This window comes from Carcharodon carcharias, chromosome 7, assembly GCF_017639515.1.
Source record: "Carcharodon carcharias isolate sCarCar2 chromosome 7, sCarCar2.pri, whole genome shotgun sequence".
Lineage (NCBI taxonomy): Eukaryota > Metazoa > Chordata > Chondrichthyes > Lamniformes > Lamnidae > Carcharodon > Carcharodon carcharias.
Genome location: NC_054473.1, coordinates 72,579,192 through 72,600,124, shown reverse-complemented (window position 1 = coordinate 72,600,124; position 20,933 = coordinate 72,579,192). Strand labels below are relative to the sequence as shown.

The window sequence follows — 20,933 nt, the reverse complement described above, 5'->3', positions numbered from 1 at the left end:
GTGCACAAGCTGGCGTTGACCCACAAGCGCACTTGGAGGAGGCTGGTGCAGGAAGTGGAAGTTATTAACTTGATGTAATAGGGAGTGTTGTTTGAGTGCTGATGCAAAGTAGAGTGAGCTTTCCTCTGTATTTGACCTGAGAGTGCTTAGTGCAGACACTTGAGTGGAAACTGTTTCATTCTCCAGCATTGACATCACTCATCTTTAATGAGCACAAACGTGTTGAATTGCTCTGCATTTCAAGGGAGTTAAATTCAAAATAAATCTGCAGCAACATTGAGCTGAATTTTACTGGCTCATGGGAGGCGGGAAGAGAGATGGATTGGATGGGGGGTGGTGGGGGGTCGTTGGGGCAGGGTGCAGAAAAATCACGAGGAATCCAGTGAGATTGGCTCCCTGGTGGGGTTCCATCATCAGGGCATTTTACCAATGGCGAGACCAGATGCAGAGGGGCTTCTAGCCCCAGGGAGGAGGGCAGCTTATTTACATATGTAAACGCCCTATTAATTAATCATTGGTGAAGGCAGGGAGACACCACCACCACCCCCCATCCCGTTCACCCCCACTCCACCCTCATCACATAAGGAGGCTGCCAGCCAAATGCAAGCAGCCTCCCTGCAGCAGCCCAGGTAATAGATGGTCTTATGGGCCAAAGAAGGGGCCACCAGCAGGAAAGGCAGCACTTGCGGCCCCAACAGCCTCCCCAGAGGGGTTTCTCCTCTGACCCTCAGTCCTATGAATGTTTTTAAAAAAAAACAATTTTTAAACTTGCCAGGCCTAGCTCCCAGGAGCACTGAAGAGGCTTCAGAGCTGCCAGCCCTGTAATTGGGACCTGCTTTTCACCCTGATGTCAGGGGTCCCCACTCAGATGGTAAAATTCATCCATTTGACAATCTGTGGAACAGGCTCCTTATGGAGATGGTGTAAATAGATAGCTAATTCATTCAAATTGGATTGCTTTCAGATCTCAGCATTTGGGAGTCAGCATATGAGTAATTTGAGACATAACATATAGTAACTCTTTCGAGTACAAACACGTTTCCATCTGTTTCAGATGAAGTTACATTGTTTCATGGTTTGCCATTGTGAGATTTGAACTCTTGATACTCTTTTGAGTAAACCTGTTTCCATCTGTTTCAGATGAAGTTACATTGTTTCATAGTTTGCCATTGTGAGATTTGAACTCTTGATCTGGGGGTTACAAACCCGGTACCATAACCACTTGGCTATTTAGGCCAAGCTTGAACTCTTGATACTCTTTTGAGTAAACCTGTTTCCATCTGTTTCAGATGAAGTTACATTGTTTCATAGTTTGCCATTGTGAGATTTGAACTCTTGATCTTGGGGTTACAAACCCAGTACCATAACCACTTGGCTATTTAGGCCAAGCAACACATTTCCATCTGTTTCAGATGAAGTTACATTGTTTCATAGTTTGCCATTGTGAGATTTGAACTCTTGATCTTAGGGTTACAAACCCAGTACCGTAACCACTTGGCCATTTAGGCCAAGCTTTAAACACCCCAGTCCCCGCGGTGCCCACCGAGCACGGAAGGCCTCGAGAGTGCCAGCAGACACCGCGTGCTCCTTCTCCAGGGACATCCGGCAGCGAACGTAGCCGCGGAAGAGGGACAAACAATCGGGCGGGAATGAAGTTACATTGTTTCATAGTTTTCCATTGTGAGATTTGAACTCTTGATCTTGGGGTTACAAACCCACTACCATAACCACTTGGCTATTTAGGCCAAGCTCATAACATATAGTAAGTTGAACAGTCTGCAAGGAACAGTTAACTTAAGGTTCCTAAAGCTCTCCACCACTGGGGCTTTCACCAGCTCATATCTGGGTCTGTTGTAGATTAATTGATTGAGATTAGTTGCTATGATTGATTAACAATGCCGTTATTGTTGCATCATACAACTACCGGGTGGGTAAACTGGATGGAACTTTGTCTTTTTACTCCACGTTTCTCTACTCATTCAATTGGCCTCTCAGTTCCACAAAAGAATGTTTGAATGATACCATTTTCACATAGTTTATAGCACAGAAACAGGCCATTTGGTCCTACACGTCTGTGCTAGTGTTCATGCTCCACATGAGCCACCTCTCACCTCATTTCATCAAACTCCATCAACATAGGACTTCTATTCCTTTTCTCCCTCATGTGCTCACTGATTTTCCTTTTAAATGCTTGTGGAAAATTCTCCTCAGGCACTCCATGTGGCAGTGAGTTCCACATTCTCACCACTCTGAGCGTAATCGATTTAAAAGCATTATTGGCAAGCGGCGTAAATACTTTCAGGTGAGGTTTATGGTGCTTTCTTTCATCTGTTCTGCTAAATCTCTTTGTCCTTTGAACTAATTGCAGTATGAGCTCACTGGGATTTCTGACTCTGATCCTTCTTCTGATGGAGTCATTTCTACTGAGATCAGATCAGATTTATCCAACACTCTTGGCGTCGCACTACAACTTGGCATTAGTCTAACATTGATGATCTTCAGCTGACGGTCCTTTTTCCTTCAACAGGATCTTATTCATCGTACTAGTTCAGATAAGCTTGTGAAGTACATTAGTGACTCACCAAAACATTCTCTGATAAACCATAGTATCTGATATAACATGCATTGTTCAAAGCACCCTCATTACTAGGGGAAATAATATAAGATAGCTTCTCTGTACATCACATCCTGACTAAAACACCCTCTTTTGTGTGTCCCTGAAAGGCATTTATCTAGAGTTGGCTTGTGTCAGTTCTGAGTCAGCAGGTTGTGGGTTCAAGTCACACTTGAGCACAATCTAGGCTGGTGTTCCAGTGCACTACTGAGATTGCTGCACTATTGCAGATACTATCTTTCAGATGAGACATTAAATTAAAACCTTGTTTGACCCCTGAGGTGTACATAAAATATTCCATGGTACTAGTCAAAGGAAAGCAGATGAGTTCTCCCTGAACTAATATTTATCCCTCACTCAACATCATTGAAACAGATTGCCAGCTCATTATCACATTGCTCTTTGTGGGATCTTACTGTGTAGAAGTTGAAAACCGTGCTTCCTGTATTACAACAGTGACTACACTTCAAAAGTGCATCATCTGCAAAGCTCCCTGTGATGTCTTGAGATTGAGAAAGGCCCTACAGAGATGCAAGCTGTTGAATTCAATTGTTCTGATTCACTTTGGAACTAAGAACATAGGAAATATTAGGGAGGAGGTCCTGTTAAAAAACTATTAGAAATTAGGAACTAAATTGAAAAGCAGGATCTCCCGATCATTACCTGACCCAGCTGTAAACAGATTAGAAACGTCAACATGGCTAAAGGTGTAGTGTGGAAAAGATAGGGTTTATTTTCTGGGACATGGGGAGCTGCACTGCTCGGATAGCCTGGGGCCAAGACCCTACTGGAAAGGATAACTAGGTGTTTTTCAACTAATAACAGAGGGAAAGGCAACTTCTAGGAATGACAGAAATCTAACAATAAAGGAGGGAAAGACAAACTGAAGGAAGGAATTAAGGAGGGGGAGATGGTGGTGTGGTGATAATGTCACAGGACTAGTAATCCAGGGACCCAGACTAATGCTCTGGGGACAGGGGTTCACCGTGGCACCTGGTAGAATTTGACTTCAGTTAAAATATCTGGAATTGAAAGCTATTCTCAGTAATGGTGACCATGACAACTATCATCAATTATCATAAAAAACTATCTGGTTCTCCTAATGTCCTGTTATGGTGGTGGTAATAATGTCACTGGACTAGTAACCCAGAGGCACAGGCTTTTGTTCTGGGAACTAGGGCTCAAATCCCACCATGGCAGCTGGTGGAATTTGAATTCAATTAATAAATCTGGAATTAAAAGCTAGACTCAGTAATAGTGACCATGAAACAATCATTGATTGATGTAAAAGCCCACCTGGTTCATTAATGTTGTTTGGGGAAGGAAATCTGCCATCCTTACCTGGTCTGGCCTACGTATGACTCCAGACCCACAGCAATGTGGTTAACTCTTAACTGCCCTCTGAAATGGTGTTTGGTTGGAAATCAGTTCAAGGGCAATTAGGGATAGTCATGGTGTATAAAGATAAAATGATTATTAAAAATAAGGAGAGATGAATAATAAGTAAATGCAATTTAAACTATTAGTACAGTGATGTATGTAGTATTCAAAACATTACTATATATTATCTATACCATATTGCTTAGCTGGGTGAAATCCAGAGATGGTCCAATGTCCATACTCCATTGTATACCCACCACAAAGTAAACTGAGTGATAGCTGCAAAGGACCCATATTAGCCAACATCTTAATCAGCTTACCTTCTCACAAAGAGATTAGCCAGTCAGGTCTGGCAAAACTCCTAGCACTGCTGCACATCATCTGCTTAATTAGTTAGAACAAACCCACCTCACAATTAAAACTGTCCTAGCTCAACAGAAGCAAAGGTAAATCGCATTAACATCTCAGAGAACATAAGAGTTTATAGGATCAATAAACGGCCAATGGGCTATTGGTTTTTTGCTAGATCAATGTATGAGCTTGCATCAGTGTTGGCACACTTGCCTCTGAGTCAGAACGGGTTTCAAAGCCCAATCCATGATTTAAGTCCATAAACTAAGCTGACACCTCAGTGCAGTAAAGAAATTGTACATTCAGAGCTGACGCCTTTGAAATGAGACTCTATTTACCAGGTCAGGTGAATGTAAGAAATCTCATGGCACTGCTTGAAGAAGAGCAGGGGAGCTCTCCCAGTGACCTGGCCAACATTTATCCCTGAGCTAACATCATCAAAACAGATTAACTGGCCATTTATTTCATTGCTGTTGGCGGGAGCTTGCCGTACACAAGTTAGTGGTGACCACATTTCAAAAGTACTTCATCGGTTGTGAAGCACTTTGAGATATTGTGGGAACATGCTGTATAAATCCAAGTTCATTTGTTCTTTCCTAATAGGGGCCTGCTCTCAAGTGGTCGTCTAACGTTGGTGTGGTGTCTTGGAAAGTGTAGCTAAGTCAACCCAAGTTCTTTTCATAAAGGCTGCTCTTGGGTATATGACTATAATTTTCCTATGTAATATGTATTTCTAAAGACGTTTAAATATTTTAATCCAATGTTTTGCCTCAGCCGCATTCTTATTTTCTTTTCGCTTAGCTGCCGGTCTCAGTGCTGTTGCCATTGTGGGTTTTAGTTCTTTGTCATCCTCTCTCACAATCAGCCAGCAACACCAGCATTTTTCAGAATATGGAAAACCCAAACAGGAATTAAGATATTTAGTCAAATAACCAGAGGGGAGAAGAAGAGAATTTATTTTAGGCGGTGAGTTAGGTTATGAAACACACTAACTGAATGGGTGGTGGGAGCAGATTCAATAATAACTTTAAAAAGGAATTAGATAAATATAGTGGAAAAATAAAAATGTTGTAAGGCTGTGTGGAAAGAGCGGGTGACAGACTAATTGAATAAGTCTTTCAAAGAGCCAGCATAGGCACAATGGGCTGAATGGCTACGTTTTGCCTTATAAGATTCTAAGACTGATCTTTTTAGATAAATTAATCATTACAAACTGGCCTATCACCAAATCCCTCAATCTCTTCTACCTCTAGAAATTCATCAAATTGCATCCTTATACTCTGTTTCAATGACATTTCCTGATAGCGTTTCCACAAATCCATTAACATTGGGTGTGAGAATTTGACAGTAAAGCCAGTCTTTGCAATTCACAGCCTTTCGAGAGCATTTTGAAGTAATCTGTTTTAGTGCTGGATCAATAGCTAACCGCTTCACTTGAATGAGTTTATGTTCAAACAAATGGGACTTAAAAACCTAATGGCAGATTTGCTATTTATTAAAGAGATACACTCATTGATTTACTTCTGTTGCCATAATTTAGGCGCAAAAAGCTATTTGTGAATTGAAGGCACACAGCAATAGGAGTGTGCTGCTTGAACCCAATTTTCCAAGGTCAGCTTATTAGTATAGCTTCAGGCTCAGAGAAGGATGGGTATTCTATATCGGCAAAGTTTAAAGGGATGGGAGTTAATGGAGTTTGTCACAATAAGGGAAATATAATTCTGCAAGCCTTTGGAGATTCTCAAAAGGCATATCATCCAATTTTACAAGGTTGAAGTGGCATGAACTAAGAAGAGACAGGATAAAATGAAGGAATGGGAAACCTAGGGTACAATACCGTCTGGAAATGGAACAAGGCAATTCCGAAGACGACTCGTATAGGACTAGAAATGTTAACTGTTTCTCTCTCCACTGATGATCCAGACCTGCTGAGTCTTTCCAACAATTTGTTTTTATTTCAAATCTCCAGCATCTGTAGTATTTTGCTTTTATTGAGGTGCTTTATGATTTGGCTGTGAGGCTGATGGCCCTCTGTGCCATTCTGATATACCGTCCCCATGGGTTGCTAGTGCAGCATCCCTGTCAAGAGGCAAAGGCCAAGTTTCAAGCCACAGCTGACTGCTACTATCATTGGATGTGCCAGGTCTATGCTGAATGGTGGCTGAAGCAAATGGCTGCCTATTCGCTGACCTAAACCCTGTGGTATTGCCAAGACTGACAGGTATTGTTAGTGGCCTCTTGGCAGCTTTAGCCAATTGCATTACTATATCCTAGCAAATTTTTCTCTTGCGTATTGCGGCTGAAAGCAAGGCACATTGTAATTGGGGTGCTGAGTACAGTTCGTTGAGTGTTCTCATACCTTAGTGGTGCCATCAGGTTTGCTGCAGCAGTTTCCTTGGAAAATTGGAGCCACAGATGCACTTGTCATCTGCCAAAGGGAGCGAAATTTCCTGTGGATGGTAATGTGGACACAGCACTTTGTGCCATGTGAACCGCCTGCCAGCTTCATTGCTCCTCTTCTTCCAAACACCTCTAATAGGAGGATACCTATTGGGTATTCCATCAGTGCCAGTAATGGTGCATGGGCCAAAAGTAATCGGCAACCATTGGCGCAAATCCTCGAGAGAACCTAAGCGCTAGAATCTTAAAGAAAAAAAGAATCTCTGTTAAGAAATAGTTGAAATACACCTTAACATTCTTGAGTCCTTTCTCTGACCTTTCATACACAGCACTGCCTGGTGACCCGAGAAATCCATTTCACGTTGGCCTGATTTAGACCCTGCACAGCAAGAATTGAGGCAGGAGGGGAGCAAATGTATAATTCTTATCACTACAATATTATTTTCAAGTGAAGCATTTCAATGTGATAAGCTCCATAGCATCCTGGATTTTGCAACTAAATGAACAAATTTGTCAGGCAATGCTTCCATTAAATGCCAAGCTTTTATATCTTTGTTTTCAGTTTTCAAGGACTGAGTCAATATTAGTGACTAGTGCTTTCAGGAATAGGATTTCATACCAGGGTCCATTGTTAAAGAAGGGATCTTTCATGGAATTCCCAGGGTTCATGAAGCTGCCAACATTGCATGATGCATTCTGTATTCAAGATTTTTTCTGTATTTATTGAATCAATAATGCATTGTTGTATTGTAGCTAGAACATATATTCTGCAATGAAGGGGCAGATTTTAACATAACTCTTTGGGCAAGAAACCCACAGGATTGGTTAAACTACTTCAATGGACAGTAAAATCAGGTCATGTTTAAACAGCTCTGCACTTGATCTTGTCCAATTCCTGATGGGCAGCTTAAATTAAAGTTTCCCCTCCAATAGTACTGCTTTCCTTTTAGGCAAGCTTACATTTTGAGTAAATTTTCCTAGACCTCAACCTACCTTTTCAAATGTTTGGTCGGGGGCCCCTGGGAGCAGGGAAGAGAAGCTTGAAAGACATGTCTTTAAAGATTAGCCATGCTGATGAAAAGGACCATTACCCACTGTTGGATCTTCACCGGCATAGAGCTCAGCCTGTGGGATCCATGGTAACTTCTTGCAGAGAAAATGCCTCCAGTCTGGAATTCAGTGACACTGGACTCCAGCACTTTATTGGTTTGTAATTAGCAATTAGGGTAGTTGTATTCTAAATAAATAGTCTTCAAGCCCCATAACTGCATTGAAAATAAATACTTGACCGGGAGTTGCATGTGAAGGATCTGGTTCTTGTAGCTTTCTTTGTAACTACAATGCATGGCTTTTTAGATGGACTGTGTTTGGGCAAGATGATTGACAAATTAAGCCCCTGAAAGCATGGGAGAGTAATCAGAAAACTGAGGAAAGGCAGGTGCTCTCTCCACTTAAACCACATTGATTAAGTGGGTGACCTTGGGATATTTTGGTGTTCAAGCTGAGTTGTTGCATAGCATAAATAAAGATTTGTTGATGGGTTACATTTAGCTCATTCCTTTCTTGACATGTTAGCTTGAAAAGTTGACTCTTTGCTACCTCCCCTCCCATTCCCTGACCCCTGTCTGATGAAGCGGTTGCCAGGTGAAGGGCAGAGCAGCCTTCGTTATCATTTACAGGTCAGTTTACCTGAGCTAACTCTATCCTTCTTGAAACGGGGCATGAATTGGAAAAATGCAAGAAGATAGAGACATGCAGATTCCCTTGCCACTGAAAGCACTTTGGACCCGTACTCCTTGACGATTAAAGACAACAGCTTCCATTTATATAGCACCTCTAAGAAAGGGCAGAATCATTGCAGGTTTTTACTAAGTGTGGTAGCAGGTGACAAAAAGGACATTTTACCTGCTGGCCATAATGGCGGGTTTTCGTGCTGAATCGACCCAACCCCGCCTCATTAATCATGTATTCCCGGGAAACACACTGTTTCCCTGGTGACTGGCTTCCGATTTGCCCGCCATGCCGTCACCTCGCCACTTCCTCACCATATTTAAAGTGCAGCCACGAGCACACCTCTCAGTGCTTCTAGCTCAGGACTGCTGCACAGAAGATGTGGCCCCAAAAGGCAAGAAGAGCCCTCTGATTCAGTGACGCATCCCTGGAATGGCTTCTGGACACCGTAAAGACTTGCCGTGATGTCCTCTACCCACCACTCTGGGTGAAGACCAGCAAGCAAAGTCACCAATCCTGCATGGAAGGCAGTGGTAGCGGTGGTCAGAGCCAACACCCCGTAATAGAGAACAGCCACCCAGTGCCAAAAGAGGATGAATGATCTCCTCCATTCCACCAGGATAATTCACTCTCTTCTCATCACTCTCAACTCACACACTCTCAAACCCATCACACATCCACAGGGATCTCACACCTCAACGGACAGCACCACTAACCTTCACACACGCCTTCACATCCTCTGGAGCTCACATCCTCATCCCATCCAAGGCTCCGCTTGCCAAACATTCCACACAGTGCCATGTGTCCTGGTCACACTCTCTCCATCTGTTTTCAGGAGAAGCTGGCTCACATCAGCAGGGAGAGGACCCAGACTGGGGGGGGAGGGGAGGGGGGAAGGAAGAGAGTGGATTGGTCCACATTAGGCCCCTCACTTATATTGAGGAGCGTGTCATTGTGCTGACCGGCGAGAATGTGGACTGTGCCTGCGGTGACGGTGAGGTCAGCAGCGAACACCCACATGAGGATCCTGCGGCACATCATCCCTCTCAACACAACCCACAGTGCTCTCTCTTCTGATTTTTGACTCTGCTGCCAAGCACTAATCATCTCTACATTGGTTCACGGGAACTCTGCCAAGCAACCGACACCCTCAGCTAGCCAGTCCCTCAACTCCATCCAGGTCCTCACGTCCATTGAAGAGCTGGAAATAAGCAGCCTGGAAGCCTGTCACAGCGCCTACCCAGACTCTCCACCAGTATAGAGACACACACCTCGGTAGGACCTGCATCTAGAGCAGGCTTGGGTTCACAATCTGGTAGTCACTGCATGGACAGGTGTCTGCAGCAGGAGGAGGCAGGTTCAGCTGAGCTGCCTGGCATTCGGGAGGACTTCTGGGGATCAGACATCTGAGAAGTCTGAGTCAGATGACAAGCCTCTGGATTTGGCCTTCCAACTCATCACGGAGAGTCAGCAGAAGGAGGGGCAACCACACACAGCTATTGGAAGCCCTCAACAGAGTGGCATCCAATAGGAGGAGTGTATCTTCCTGGTCTCTGATAAAGTGGTGCTCACATGTGCATGAATGGAAGTCTCCATAGGAAGGATGGCAGAAGCCATGGAGATCCTGGTCCAGTAGAATACTTGAGATAATTGCAGATCTGTGCTCCATCGTGGTAGACATGGGTGAATTCCTGCGGTGGCAATGGAGAGGGAATCGGGGCACTTTGACGTCCCTCCAGATGCTCCTTCCCGTCAAGGAATCAAGCTGCGGACCTTGGACACCCGAAGGAAAGAGGAGCGGCAGCTGGACACCCTTGGGTCGTCCACTCGGGAATCTCAGAGGCTGTCTGTCCCTCTGTGACCATCCCTCAACCTCGTCCTCTGTCATCTCAGAGAGAGCAGCTGGCCCACAGAAGGACAGCCAAAGCAAGTCGGGTCCCTAAGGCCTCAGCCCTCCAGAGGACCCAAGCCAAAGTCATCAGACACAACAGGGCCAACTATTGCGCAGCCTGCTTTCACCCTTGCTGGGGATGTCCGGGTGGGACCTGGAAGAAATGGTAAGCCTAGAAAAGTTAAGTATTTCTGATCACAAGTGGTTGCACAGGTGGACATATTCTGTCACTTTATAAGCTGAAAATATATTCAGTGAAAGTGAATATGTGTAATGGTGTCTCTCAGCTTCATTGACACGCTTCGCAAATACTCCCCCTGCAACCCCCACTAGCAGTTCAGCTGCATGCAGCTGGACTACAAGTGGTTGCGGAGGAAGGTGCGTGTGTGCCTTTCAGAGCTTAGCACTCACCCACACACACAGAGCATTCCTCTATCAAGCTCAACTCAATGGTCTGAGCATTTGCTGCTGGGGCTCTCTCTTTTGTTCAGTTGTCCATCTGAGCTGACCTGCATCTCCGCCCACCCACTGATCGCACTCCCATGTAGCACCTGTGCCCATCCAACACGAGGCTCCGCTCACTTTTGATTTGGCTAAATAGTACTAGCGAAGTATGTCGTTACCTCCCCTGTCCTTTACCCCATCACTGTTGACCCCCCCCGGTATCACCTTCCACCACCTCACCATCACCTTTTCTTTCCAGTCTGTCCAGGCCAATGTGCACGTACCCTACCTTCCTCAGAATTCCACTCCCATCCACATTGACCTCCCCTACCACCTCCTTCCCACCCCTAGGAACCATGTCTGCCTCCGAGTCCCCACCAACTACCCTCGCCATCCCTTCTACCACTACCGTCACACCCTCACCTTCCCACCCTACCATCTCACTCTGCCCTTGGTCATTCTCACTATTCCCTGCTAACATGCCCACCCTCATTTCGCTCCCCAGGAGGGGTCATCGACTCCACAAATCCCTCTCTTGCACGTTTACCTAGACAGCAGCCCTTTTACTTCTTCCTCCACCCAGACTCCTTCCCCACTGGAAATTCCTTCCTCTGCCTGGACTCCCTCCCTCCCTCTCCCTGAACACCTGCACCCCCTCTGAACTCCTGCCTTCCTCCGAACTCCTCTTACACCTTCCTCCCCCTTTGCATCTACCTCCCCAGTTGCCACATTCTCCCTCACCACCCACCCCGGACACTATTGTTCCCCCTCTCCCAACCTCACCCCCTCCATACACCTTCCTCTCCCAGTCAAACCCAGATCTTTCTCTGCCACCCCCCAGTAGATCTCCCTGTCCCACTCACAGCTGGACCTTCCTCTCCACTCCCTCGACGGTCATCCATCACAGACCATGGCCAAGACACTGATGTCTTGAAGCAGACCCTCAATGGTGACCTTCCATCTTCCTTCAGCTTCTTTGTGGCGGAGCCATATCCATGAGAATCCACCCAGCATGCGATGGATGTTCCCCCAGGGTCCGGTTGCTGTCGGGCTGCTGCATCTTCTGCTCTCTGGATGTCAGAATGGTGAATGACTTGGAGGGGAGCTTGGCGATGGTGGTGTTCCCATGTATCTCCTGCTCTTGTCCTTCTAGGTGGTAGAAGTCACAGGTTTTGGAGGTGCTGTTGAAGGAACGTTGGGGAGTTGCTGTAGTGTGTTTTGTAGATGGTGCACACTGCTACCTCTGGTGGTGGAGGGCGTGAATATTTAAGGTGGTGGATGGGATGGCAGTCAAGTGGGCTGCTTTGTCCTGGATGGTGTCGAGCTTCTTCGTTCTTGATGGAGCTGCACTTATCCAGGCAGTGGAGAGCATTCCATCACACTCCTGACTTGTGCCTTGCAGATGGTAGACAGGCTTTGGGGAGTCAGAAGGTGAATTACTTGCCTCAGAATTCCCAGTCTCTAATCTTCTCTTGTAGCCACAGTATTTATATGGCTGTTCAGTTCCTGGTCCATCCTAATCTGCAAGATGTTGATAGTGGGGGATTTGCTGCGGTAATGCCATTGAATGGTGATAATTAGATTCTCTCTTGTTGGAGATAGTCATTGCTTAGCACTTTTGTGATGTGAATGCTAGTGCAACTTATCACCCAAAGTCTGAATGTTGTCCAGGTCTTGCTGCATGTGGACACGGACTGCTTCAGTATCTGAGGAGTCCTGAATGGTGCTGAACATTGTGCAATCATCAATGAACTCTCCCACTTCTGACCTTATGTTGGATGGAAGGTCATTGTAGAAGTAGTTGGACGTGGCTGGACCTATGACACAACACTGAGGAACCCCTGCAGTGATGCCCTGGGGATTGAGATGATTGACCTCCAACAACCACAACCATCTCCTTTTGTGCTGGGTATTACTCCAATCAGCGGAGAGATTTCCCCCTGATTCCATTGACTTCAATTTTGCTATGGCTCCTTGATGCCACACTCAGTCAAATGCTGCCTGATGTCAAGGGCAGACACTCTCACCTCACTTTGGGAGTTCAGCTGCTTTGTCCTTCTTTGGATGACCAAGGCTGTAATTAGGTCAGGAGCTGAGTGGATCTGGCAGAATCCAAACTGAGCAGGTTATTACTGCGTAAGTTCCATCATTAGCATTGTCAATATTGCCTTTTGTCACTTTTCTGATGATCGAGAGGAGGCTGATGGGTCGGTAATAGGCTGGATTGGATTTGTTCTACTTTTTGTGTTTAGGCCATACCTGGGTAATTTTCTACATTGCTGGGTAGATGCCAGTGTTGTAGTTGCATTGGAACAGCTTGGCTAGGGGCGCAGCTAGTTCTGAAGCATAAGTCTTCAATACAATTTTTGGAATTTTGTCAGGGCCCGTAGCCTTTGCAGTATCTAGTGCCTTCAGCTGTTTCGTAATATCACTTGGAAAATGAATCGAATTGGCTGAAGACTGGCATCTGTGATGCTGGAGACCTCAGGAGGAGGCTGAGCTGGATCATCTACTTGGTACTTTTGGTTGAAGATGGTAGAAAATGCTTCAAACTTGTCATTTGCACTGATGTACTAGGCTCCGCCACTATTGAGGATGAGGATATTTATGAAGCCTGCACCTCCAGTGAGTTGTTTAATTGTCCATCACCATTCATGACTGTTGCTGTTTTCAGTATGTCACATGCCCCACCATCTTTACTTCCCTGCAGCATTCAAAAGATGTTCAATACAATCTTTAGTAACTGTGGGCTGAAACATTGAGGTTCAAGTCTCACAGCCTGGGCTGAAATTGGGAGCTGACCCTGCTCCAGTAGGCATTAGGACATTGGAGCAGCATTTTTCTGGTGTCTATCCAATTCAGGATAGCATCCAATGCAGCTGCACCTCACCGCCCCCCTCCACCTCCACCACCACCACCACGACACACACATACACACAGATCTGCGGGCTGATCAGAGGGTTGGCAGCTCAGCAGCCTCAGCCATTCCACCACTCACAATGGCCGCTGCTGAGGCTGCAGTACAAGGGAGAGGGTGCTTTAATACTGAGCTGATATTTCAGACATGTAGGCTTTTTGAAGGACGCTGGGGTCAGGTAGGCCCTGACGATAGGGGGTGGTGAGGGAGGGGGTAATTGCAGGGGCCCCCAATGCCACTGGGGGGTCCCCCTCTTCCTTCCTTTATCTGCATTTTTTTTCACCAAACTTTACCTAAAGACCTCAAGTCTTCAGTTCTAGTGAAGGCTTTGCACCCAAAATACCAGAACTTGTATTTTCTCTACACTGATGCTGACTGACCATACGTGTATTGCCAATATTTTCTCTTTTTTATTTCAAAGCTTTTCTGGTCAGCAGTTTTTTATTCCTTTTGTGTTGGGTGAAGTTTTGTACTGAAGATATACTTTTGTGTGAGAGTCAATGAGAATGGACAAAGGAATGGAGCAGTTGGTGGTGACAAATTGGCATCTAAAGCAAAATGTTTCATTCCTTCCCTTCGATTAAGAGAAATATCCCCTGTTTCCTTCCATCTAATGCTCGGCAGCTGTGTATAAGCCAGAGTATTTCTTACAAATTTGCATCTATTCTTTTTAATTGGCTGGAAAATTGGACAAACAATGATGGCACCATTTTAAAAAAAACAATTACACAGAATCCTTGTAGTGCCATCGATTTGTTCCAATCAGACTTTAACATATGCCAAGATCTTGGTTGTGTGATGTAGACCAAGTTATCTCAGTTATTGGCTACACTGAGGGCAACTTGTGAAGGGGCAGTGATTACCGGGAACAAAATGGGGGAGAGGTAAGAAAAAGAGGGAGGAACATTTGTTGAAAAAGATTCCAAGGTGCAGAGAGTAGGATTCTCTGATCTTAGTGAATCAAGATGTTTGGCTCAAACCGCAAAAAGGCCACACCACTCAATAACTCTTGGTACATATCTGTTGCCTTCTCATTTCCTCCTCCGCCTGTTTGTGATTTGTTTTCCCTCTCTATATCTTGTGAGCCACACGTAATGTTAGAATGTGCGCATTTTCCAATCCCACCAAAACTGCTACGTGCACTCACCCACAAAACTAATAAAACTACAGACCATCTGTCGAAAGTAAAAATTCAAATTTGAACACATTTTTGGAACATAATCATTAAAGTTAGCTGTTATGGATTTACGTTTGCAGTAAACATCTATTTGAGTTCGATGGTATCTGTTATTCCCTTAAGTGTTGCACCGCCAGGTTTTTAATGTAAGTTCACTACCGCTGGCCTAAGGGCGGAATCATCTCAGATTTGCACAAGTGCGGTAGTGGGCAATGGTGGCTTTTCATGCCGCATCGTCCCAACCTATGTTTTAATTATGCAATCCTGGGATTTCCATGGTAGGTGGGCTTCAATTCGCCTGTCATGCCGTCACCTCACTGCTTCATCATGCCAGACACCACGTTTAAAGTATAGTCATGCTCAGTGCTTCCAGTCCAGGACTGCAGCAAAGAAGACATGGCCCCGAAAGGCAAGAAGACTGCAGCCCTACAGCGCCTTTTGGACTCCCTGAAGGCCCGCTGTGATGTCCTCTACCCCCGCTCCGGCTGCAGGAGGGGCAGTAACATTACCACTACAGCCTGGTAGATGATGGCAGTGGTGATCAGTGCCAATGTGGCACAGAAGATGTTGGCCATCCAATACAGATAGAGGATGAATGATCTCATCCATGCAGCCAGGGTATGGCAACCATCTCATCACTCTAAACTCACACGCTCAAGCCCAGCACACATTCACTGGCATTTGTAGGTGTTGGTGTTCAAAGAGACTTGGGTGAGCCCATAGAAGGAATGCAGAATGTTAACATGCAGGCGCAACAAGCAATTAGGAAAGTAAATGGCATGTTAGTCTTTATTGCAATGGGATTGGAGTACAAGAATACATAAGTCTCGCTACAATTGTACAAGCTTTGGGTGAGACCACATCTGGAATACTCTGTGCAGTTTTGGCCTCCACATTTAAGAAAGGGTATACTTGCATTGGAGGCAGTACAGTGAAGGTTCACTAAATTGACTCCTGGGATGAGGGGGTTGTCCTATAATAAGAGACTCAGAAAATTGGGCTTATAGTCTCTGAAGTTTAGAAGAATGAGAGGCGATCTCATTGAAACCTACAAAATTCTGAAGGGGCTTGATAGGGTGGACACTGAGAGACTGGGTTCCCCTGGTCGGGGAATCTAAAACATGGGGACACAGCCTCATATTAAGGGGCCGATCATTTAGGACTGAGATGAGGGGAAATTATTTTGCTCAAAGGGTTGTGAATCTTTAGAATTCTCTACCCCAGAGGGTTGTGGTTGCTCCATCGTTGAATACATTTAAGGCTGGAATACAGATTTTTTTATCTGTCAAAGAATTAAGTGATATGGAAAGTGGGCAGAAAAGTGGAGTTGAAGCCCAAGATCGGCCATGATCCTATTGAAAGGCAGAGCATGCTCAATAGGCTGTGTGGTCTACTCCTGTTCCTTGTGTTCTTGTGTACATGTGCACTGGCCTATTCTGATGGGCTCTTTATTTTATGCATTAACATGAACTCTCCAGCCAACCAGGCGTAGGTTCCACCTTTGTAACTTACAGATGGCCAATTGATCTCTTGTTGCTCGTGTCCTGATTTTACCAAGCTTGTCTTCAATTATTAGAAGAGATTGAAAGAACCTATGAATGCTACAGTGATAGACGTCTTTCTGAATGACCACGTGTCACAAATGAATTGGCCAATGTTTGTGATCTGTGCAACACAGCTCCACATCATAATCCTATTCATCTGTCTACCCAGCAAAATACAATGGAAGTGGATGATAGATCAAAGGTTTTAGTTTAAAATAAGTTTATTTTTCTGAGAATATTTGGCTTGCTTGCTTTCACAGAAATTTGCACAACATTGTCATTTTTCTACGCATTAGCTACAGTATTAATTGCAATAGTTTATGACAAGCAAGCTAGCCCAAATAAGTCTGATGAAACCAGCATTCCTGAAGGAATCACTGTGTCCTTTGTGGGTTTAATTAGGTTGTAATTAAAACCAAATACAATTAAAATTTCCCCAACATTGTCCTTTACTTATTGCTGCTGAAATTTCAAAGGTACACAATGTAGAATGAGTAAGAGCTGACTGCAGAATTGCTCCAAGGTGTCCATATTTCATTAGTTACTTCATAGCCATATTAAAGCACACAGACATCTCCCACGTTACTTCCTTGATGTGTAAGGGGTCATTTTATGAACTTGTGTAATCGTGGAATGAAAAATCAGAGGATGGAGGGGTCTCAAAGATTGGCACTCTCAGTGCGCTCTTCACGTAGTTTCCCAGCAAGCCAAGCAGAATGATAGGGATGCAAATTCAGAAATTATTCCCTTCATTAATGATAAGACAATTGTCTTGTGTAAAAACTACAACCTGAGAGCAGCATTTACCTCACGGCTGAGGTCAGCACTGTCGTGTTATTATCATGATATAATACCATGGTCTTATTTACTGTACAAGACACAAGGCACCAATGGCTCATAAGGGATTAGGTAAACACGTTGTGGGTTTAATTATTAAGACTAGGCACATGAGAACAGTTCTATGTAGGAATAAAGCTTGAAGACATCTGAGCTAAGCAAAAATAAAACTAAGGATGGGATTTTCCAGGCCTGCCCACCACTGGGATCATCTGGTCCCGTCGAAAGCCAGTGGGCCTTTGGCTGGGCTGCTGAATCTCCCTGTCACGAGGACTGGATCACATGACACATTCCCCTTCTAGTGATGTCATGCTGATATCCCTTAAAGGCATATTACTACAAGGACTGCTCTGGAAGGTAGTTGAGGTGCTTCTTGCTGCCACCTGAGATACCAAGCCTTGTTTAAAGAGCAGGAAGTGGATAGAGTGGCCATTTGTAGTATTATGGGGAGGGGGAGAATGAGTGGAGGTTGGGTGGAGTCATGAGTGCAAACTCAAGCCCATATACCTATACTTGGGCTGGGATTTACCTTGCTTCATGCACTGAGACAAAGAGCTGGCCAGACAGTTAACCTTTCATAAGCCGACTGATCAGCTAGGGGCTTTTGGCTACCAAAATAGTTCTGTATGACCTGAAACATTTTACAGTATCAAAAGTTAAACATGCTAATGACTTTGCTTAGGCTATCAGCTCACATCCTTCTGTTAAGGAAACTTTGGGGAGAAGTTTAGCCTAACCCACCCTTTGCGATTCTCATGAGATTGGGTAGAATGCTGGTTTAACACCCGGTCCAATTTCACTCTTCATTGAAGGCAAAAGAAGGCAATATTAGGCAGGGTATAAAACCACTGCTCCACATGTTTGTGAGTTAGGTGAAAACCACCCCTACATCTACCAACCTGGACTGGGAAAGAGGTGTTAGTTGAAATAATAACTGGGAGCCTTTGCAACCAGGCACATTTTGAAAACAGCCAGAGAGCGCATGGGCATTGTGCCAGTCCAACAAAAGTGGTTTATGCTCCTCCAATGCTCAGGAGGTGATTGCCTGATCTGTGTTGAATTAACTAGCTATCAGCGATGGCAATACAATTGATTTCACTGTTCCCTGGCCTCAGAAGGGGAAAATGGGCCCAGAGCTGTCGGAGAGTGAAGCTCCCTCCATTTGTCCCCAACAATATGGTTTTGTTCCAACCTCAAACATCTCCAACAGTGCGTTTTTTTTTTTCTTTTCCCACACCCAATATTTGTGTGACTTTAGGTAGATTGATAATTAGTGCCAAAACTGTTTTATGGCATTGGTCTGCTTGACTAGGAACTCCTTTGAGACTACCACAAACTTATTTCATATGGGATTCTTACTATCAGCTGTGGAGGGGACTTTTATTCCTTCAGTGTAGTCTGAATTGAACTCCAGGTCCTAATGGTGAAAGAAGCCAGCCCTCATTTTGTACACTGAGCTGATACGTTTGATAATTTCAAGTCCAGTCCTGTGTTGTATAATGCTTTTTTTTAATCAATTATATTGTTTCTTAGAGTTGATGTCAAACAAGCGAATCATCCCACTCAGCTTCAGTGCTTCCAACTTGCATTCCATAATCCTCGATGAGGACAACCGAAGACTCTACGCAGCTGCAAAGGACTACCTCCTGACCTGCAATCTGGACAACATCTCAAGTGGTGAAAAGAAGGTAAAAAAAATGGGTGCAACCACCTTGCCTCACTGGGAGCTGGCATTCTTAATATTGGTGTTGTGTTGTGAACTGCACCAAAGTTCAGAAAGTTCAGACTTGTCGAGTGGGCAGATCAATAAAAGTACAATTTAGCCAAACGTGAGGTGGTTCACTTTGCTAGGAGGAATAAAGAGCCATGTTTGAAGGGAGTGTGGATCAGAGATCAGGGTTCCCTTTGAATATGACTCAATGCTGGCAACACAAGAGCTCTGAATCTACCCTTGTACGCTCATATAAACTTTCAGGGGCTGCAGAGAAATGAGAAATTAATAGAAGCAATGACGGGTAACATACACTTTAAATGATGGGCCTCCCCCAGAATTGCCATTCAATGAAATGATTCTAATTTTGTTTAAAAGAAAAACACAGGTATTTAATGAAAACTGTCAGCACTTGCCACAATCCGTGAGCAAAAAGAGAGTGTGAGGCCAGCCTATTCACATGTACTGGCTGAAGAGCTAGCTAATCACTGAGCAGGAAATAGAGCTAATTGAGTCAGCCTTTGACACTTGTGGGTTAAGAACACATCATTTTGAGATCGTTATTGCTTGTCAGTGCAAGTGTTTGTTTTTGATAGTTAATTATATGGAGCCTGTGAATGCCACAGAAAACAAGAGGGTGTTCTTCTATTTTAAAAAAAATCAACTGAAAACGACTAGACAAGTGACTTCTTAAAACGTACAGGATGGAACTGTTATTGAATCTTAGAAGTGCATTGGAGGTTACATTTTCTTGTTGGGCAAGTTCAGTAATGAACGCTGCACTTTGTATGCAATTTTCATGCAGACATTAACCTGTTTATTTTAAACAGGTTAATGCTTGGCTAGAAAAGGCACATAGAGGATTGTTGTACCAGCGTGCCAAGTGCTCATTGTTGATCTTGATTAATTAGACAATATATCCCTTAGACTGTAGCAAATGAGCAGTCACCAGTCATTTATCATGGACTTTCTGATCCACTAAGTTTCATACCACACATGCTGACTGCTACTGGCTCCTCACAACAGCCAACACTGGCAGAGGTGAGGAGCAGGCCTTGTTCTCTTGGATGGTGAGCAATAGAAGGTGAAGGGGAACAAGGGGGTAAGGGAGCAAGTTCTTAGAATAACCAGCCCTCAGGACAGACTGGGGAAAAACTTGGGGTGGGGAGAATGGAATGGAGACAGTTGATGGAAAGGACTATCAGGCTGGAAGGTGACGTAGGCAAGTAAGAGGTATTAAGTGAGTGGAAAATATTTTCCTTGCTGTAGACTTCTAAAATTCTTCCTTCAACTGGAACCTTTTCTATTAAGCAGCACTCAGAAGGCAAGTTAACATTAGCGACGGACACTGACTCCAAGAGCCTAATCTGAATCAATCCCAATTTGGATGATTTGGGTTTCCTTAAAAGAATCTAAATTTTGCCCATCTTGAGCAATTTGCACTTTGTTTGGGTAGATTTTCATCTGTGCCATCTGGACATAAGTCATCATTTGAGTGATGTACAGAGTGAAAAAATCAAGAGGGAGGATTGCAGGTCCATAATCGATCCCTCCATTTTCCTTTTATTTTAAATTAATAGTAAGGAAAATGAGGCAGGCTCTGTTACTAACATGCAATTCTAACTGCCCAATTTTATTCCTGTTGTATAGTTTCTATCTTCAAAACCTAGTGGCATAATTTTCTGAATGCCAACATAGCAAGCAAGAGAGGGCCTATGCTGACGTATCTGCAGTCACTTGTTTGTTTAGGCACCTGCTGCTAAATATACAATTGCCTGGCAGTTTATGGTTATCTCACGCCAATCAATTGGTGACACAAATGGGTGCAACCACCTTGCCTCACTGGGAGCTGGCATTCTTAATATTGGTGTTGTGTTGTGAACTGCACCAAAGTTTAGAAAGTTCAGACTTGTCGAGTGGGCAGATCAATAAAAGT

General features: G+C 44.4%; 1 protein-coding gene across 2 annotated transcripts in view; it reads left to right on the top strand.

The window, feature by feature from the left end:
- The window catches only part of sema3h (sema domain, immunoglobulin domain (Ig), short basic domain, secreted, (semaphorin) 3H), a 167,254-nt gene that overhangs the window by 44,665 nt on the left and 101,656 nt on the right, over positions 1-20,933 (top strand). For both annotated transcript variants that reach the window (XM_041191590.1, XM_041191591.1), the window contains exon 2: positions 18,820-18,974. In XM_041191590.1, coding sequence (XP_041047524.1) covers positions 18,820-18,974 — 155 coding nt within the window. The remainder of the gene's footprint in view (positions 1-18,819; positions 18,975-20,933) is intronic.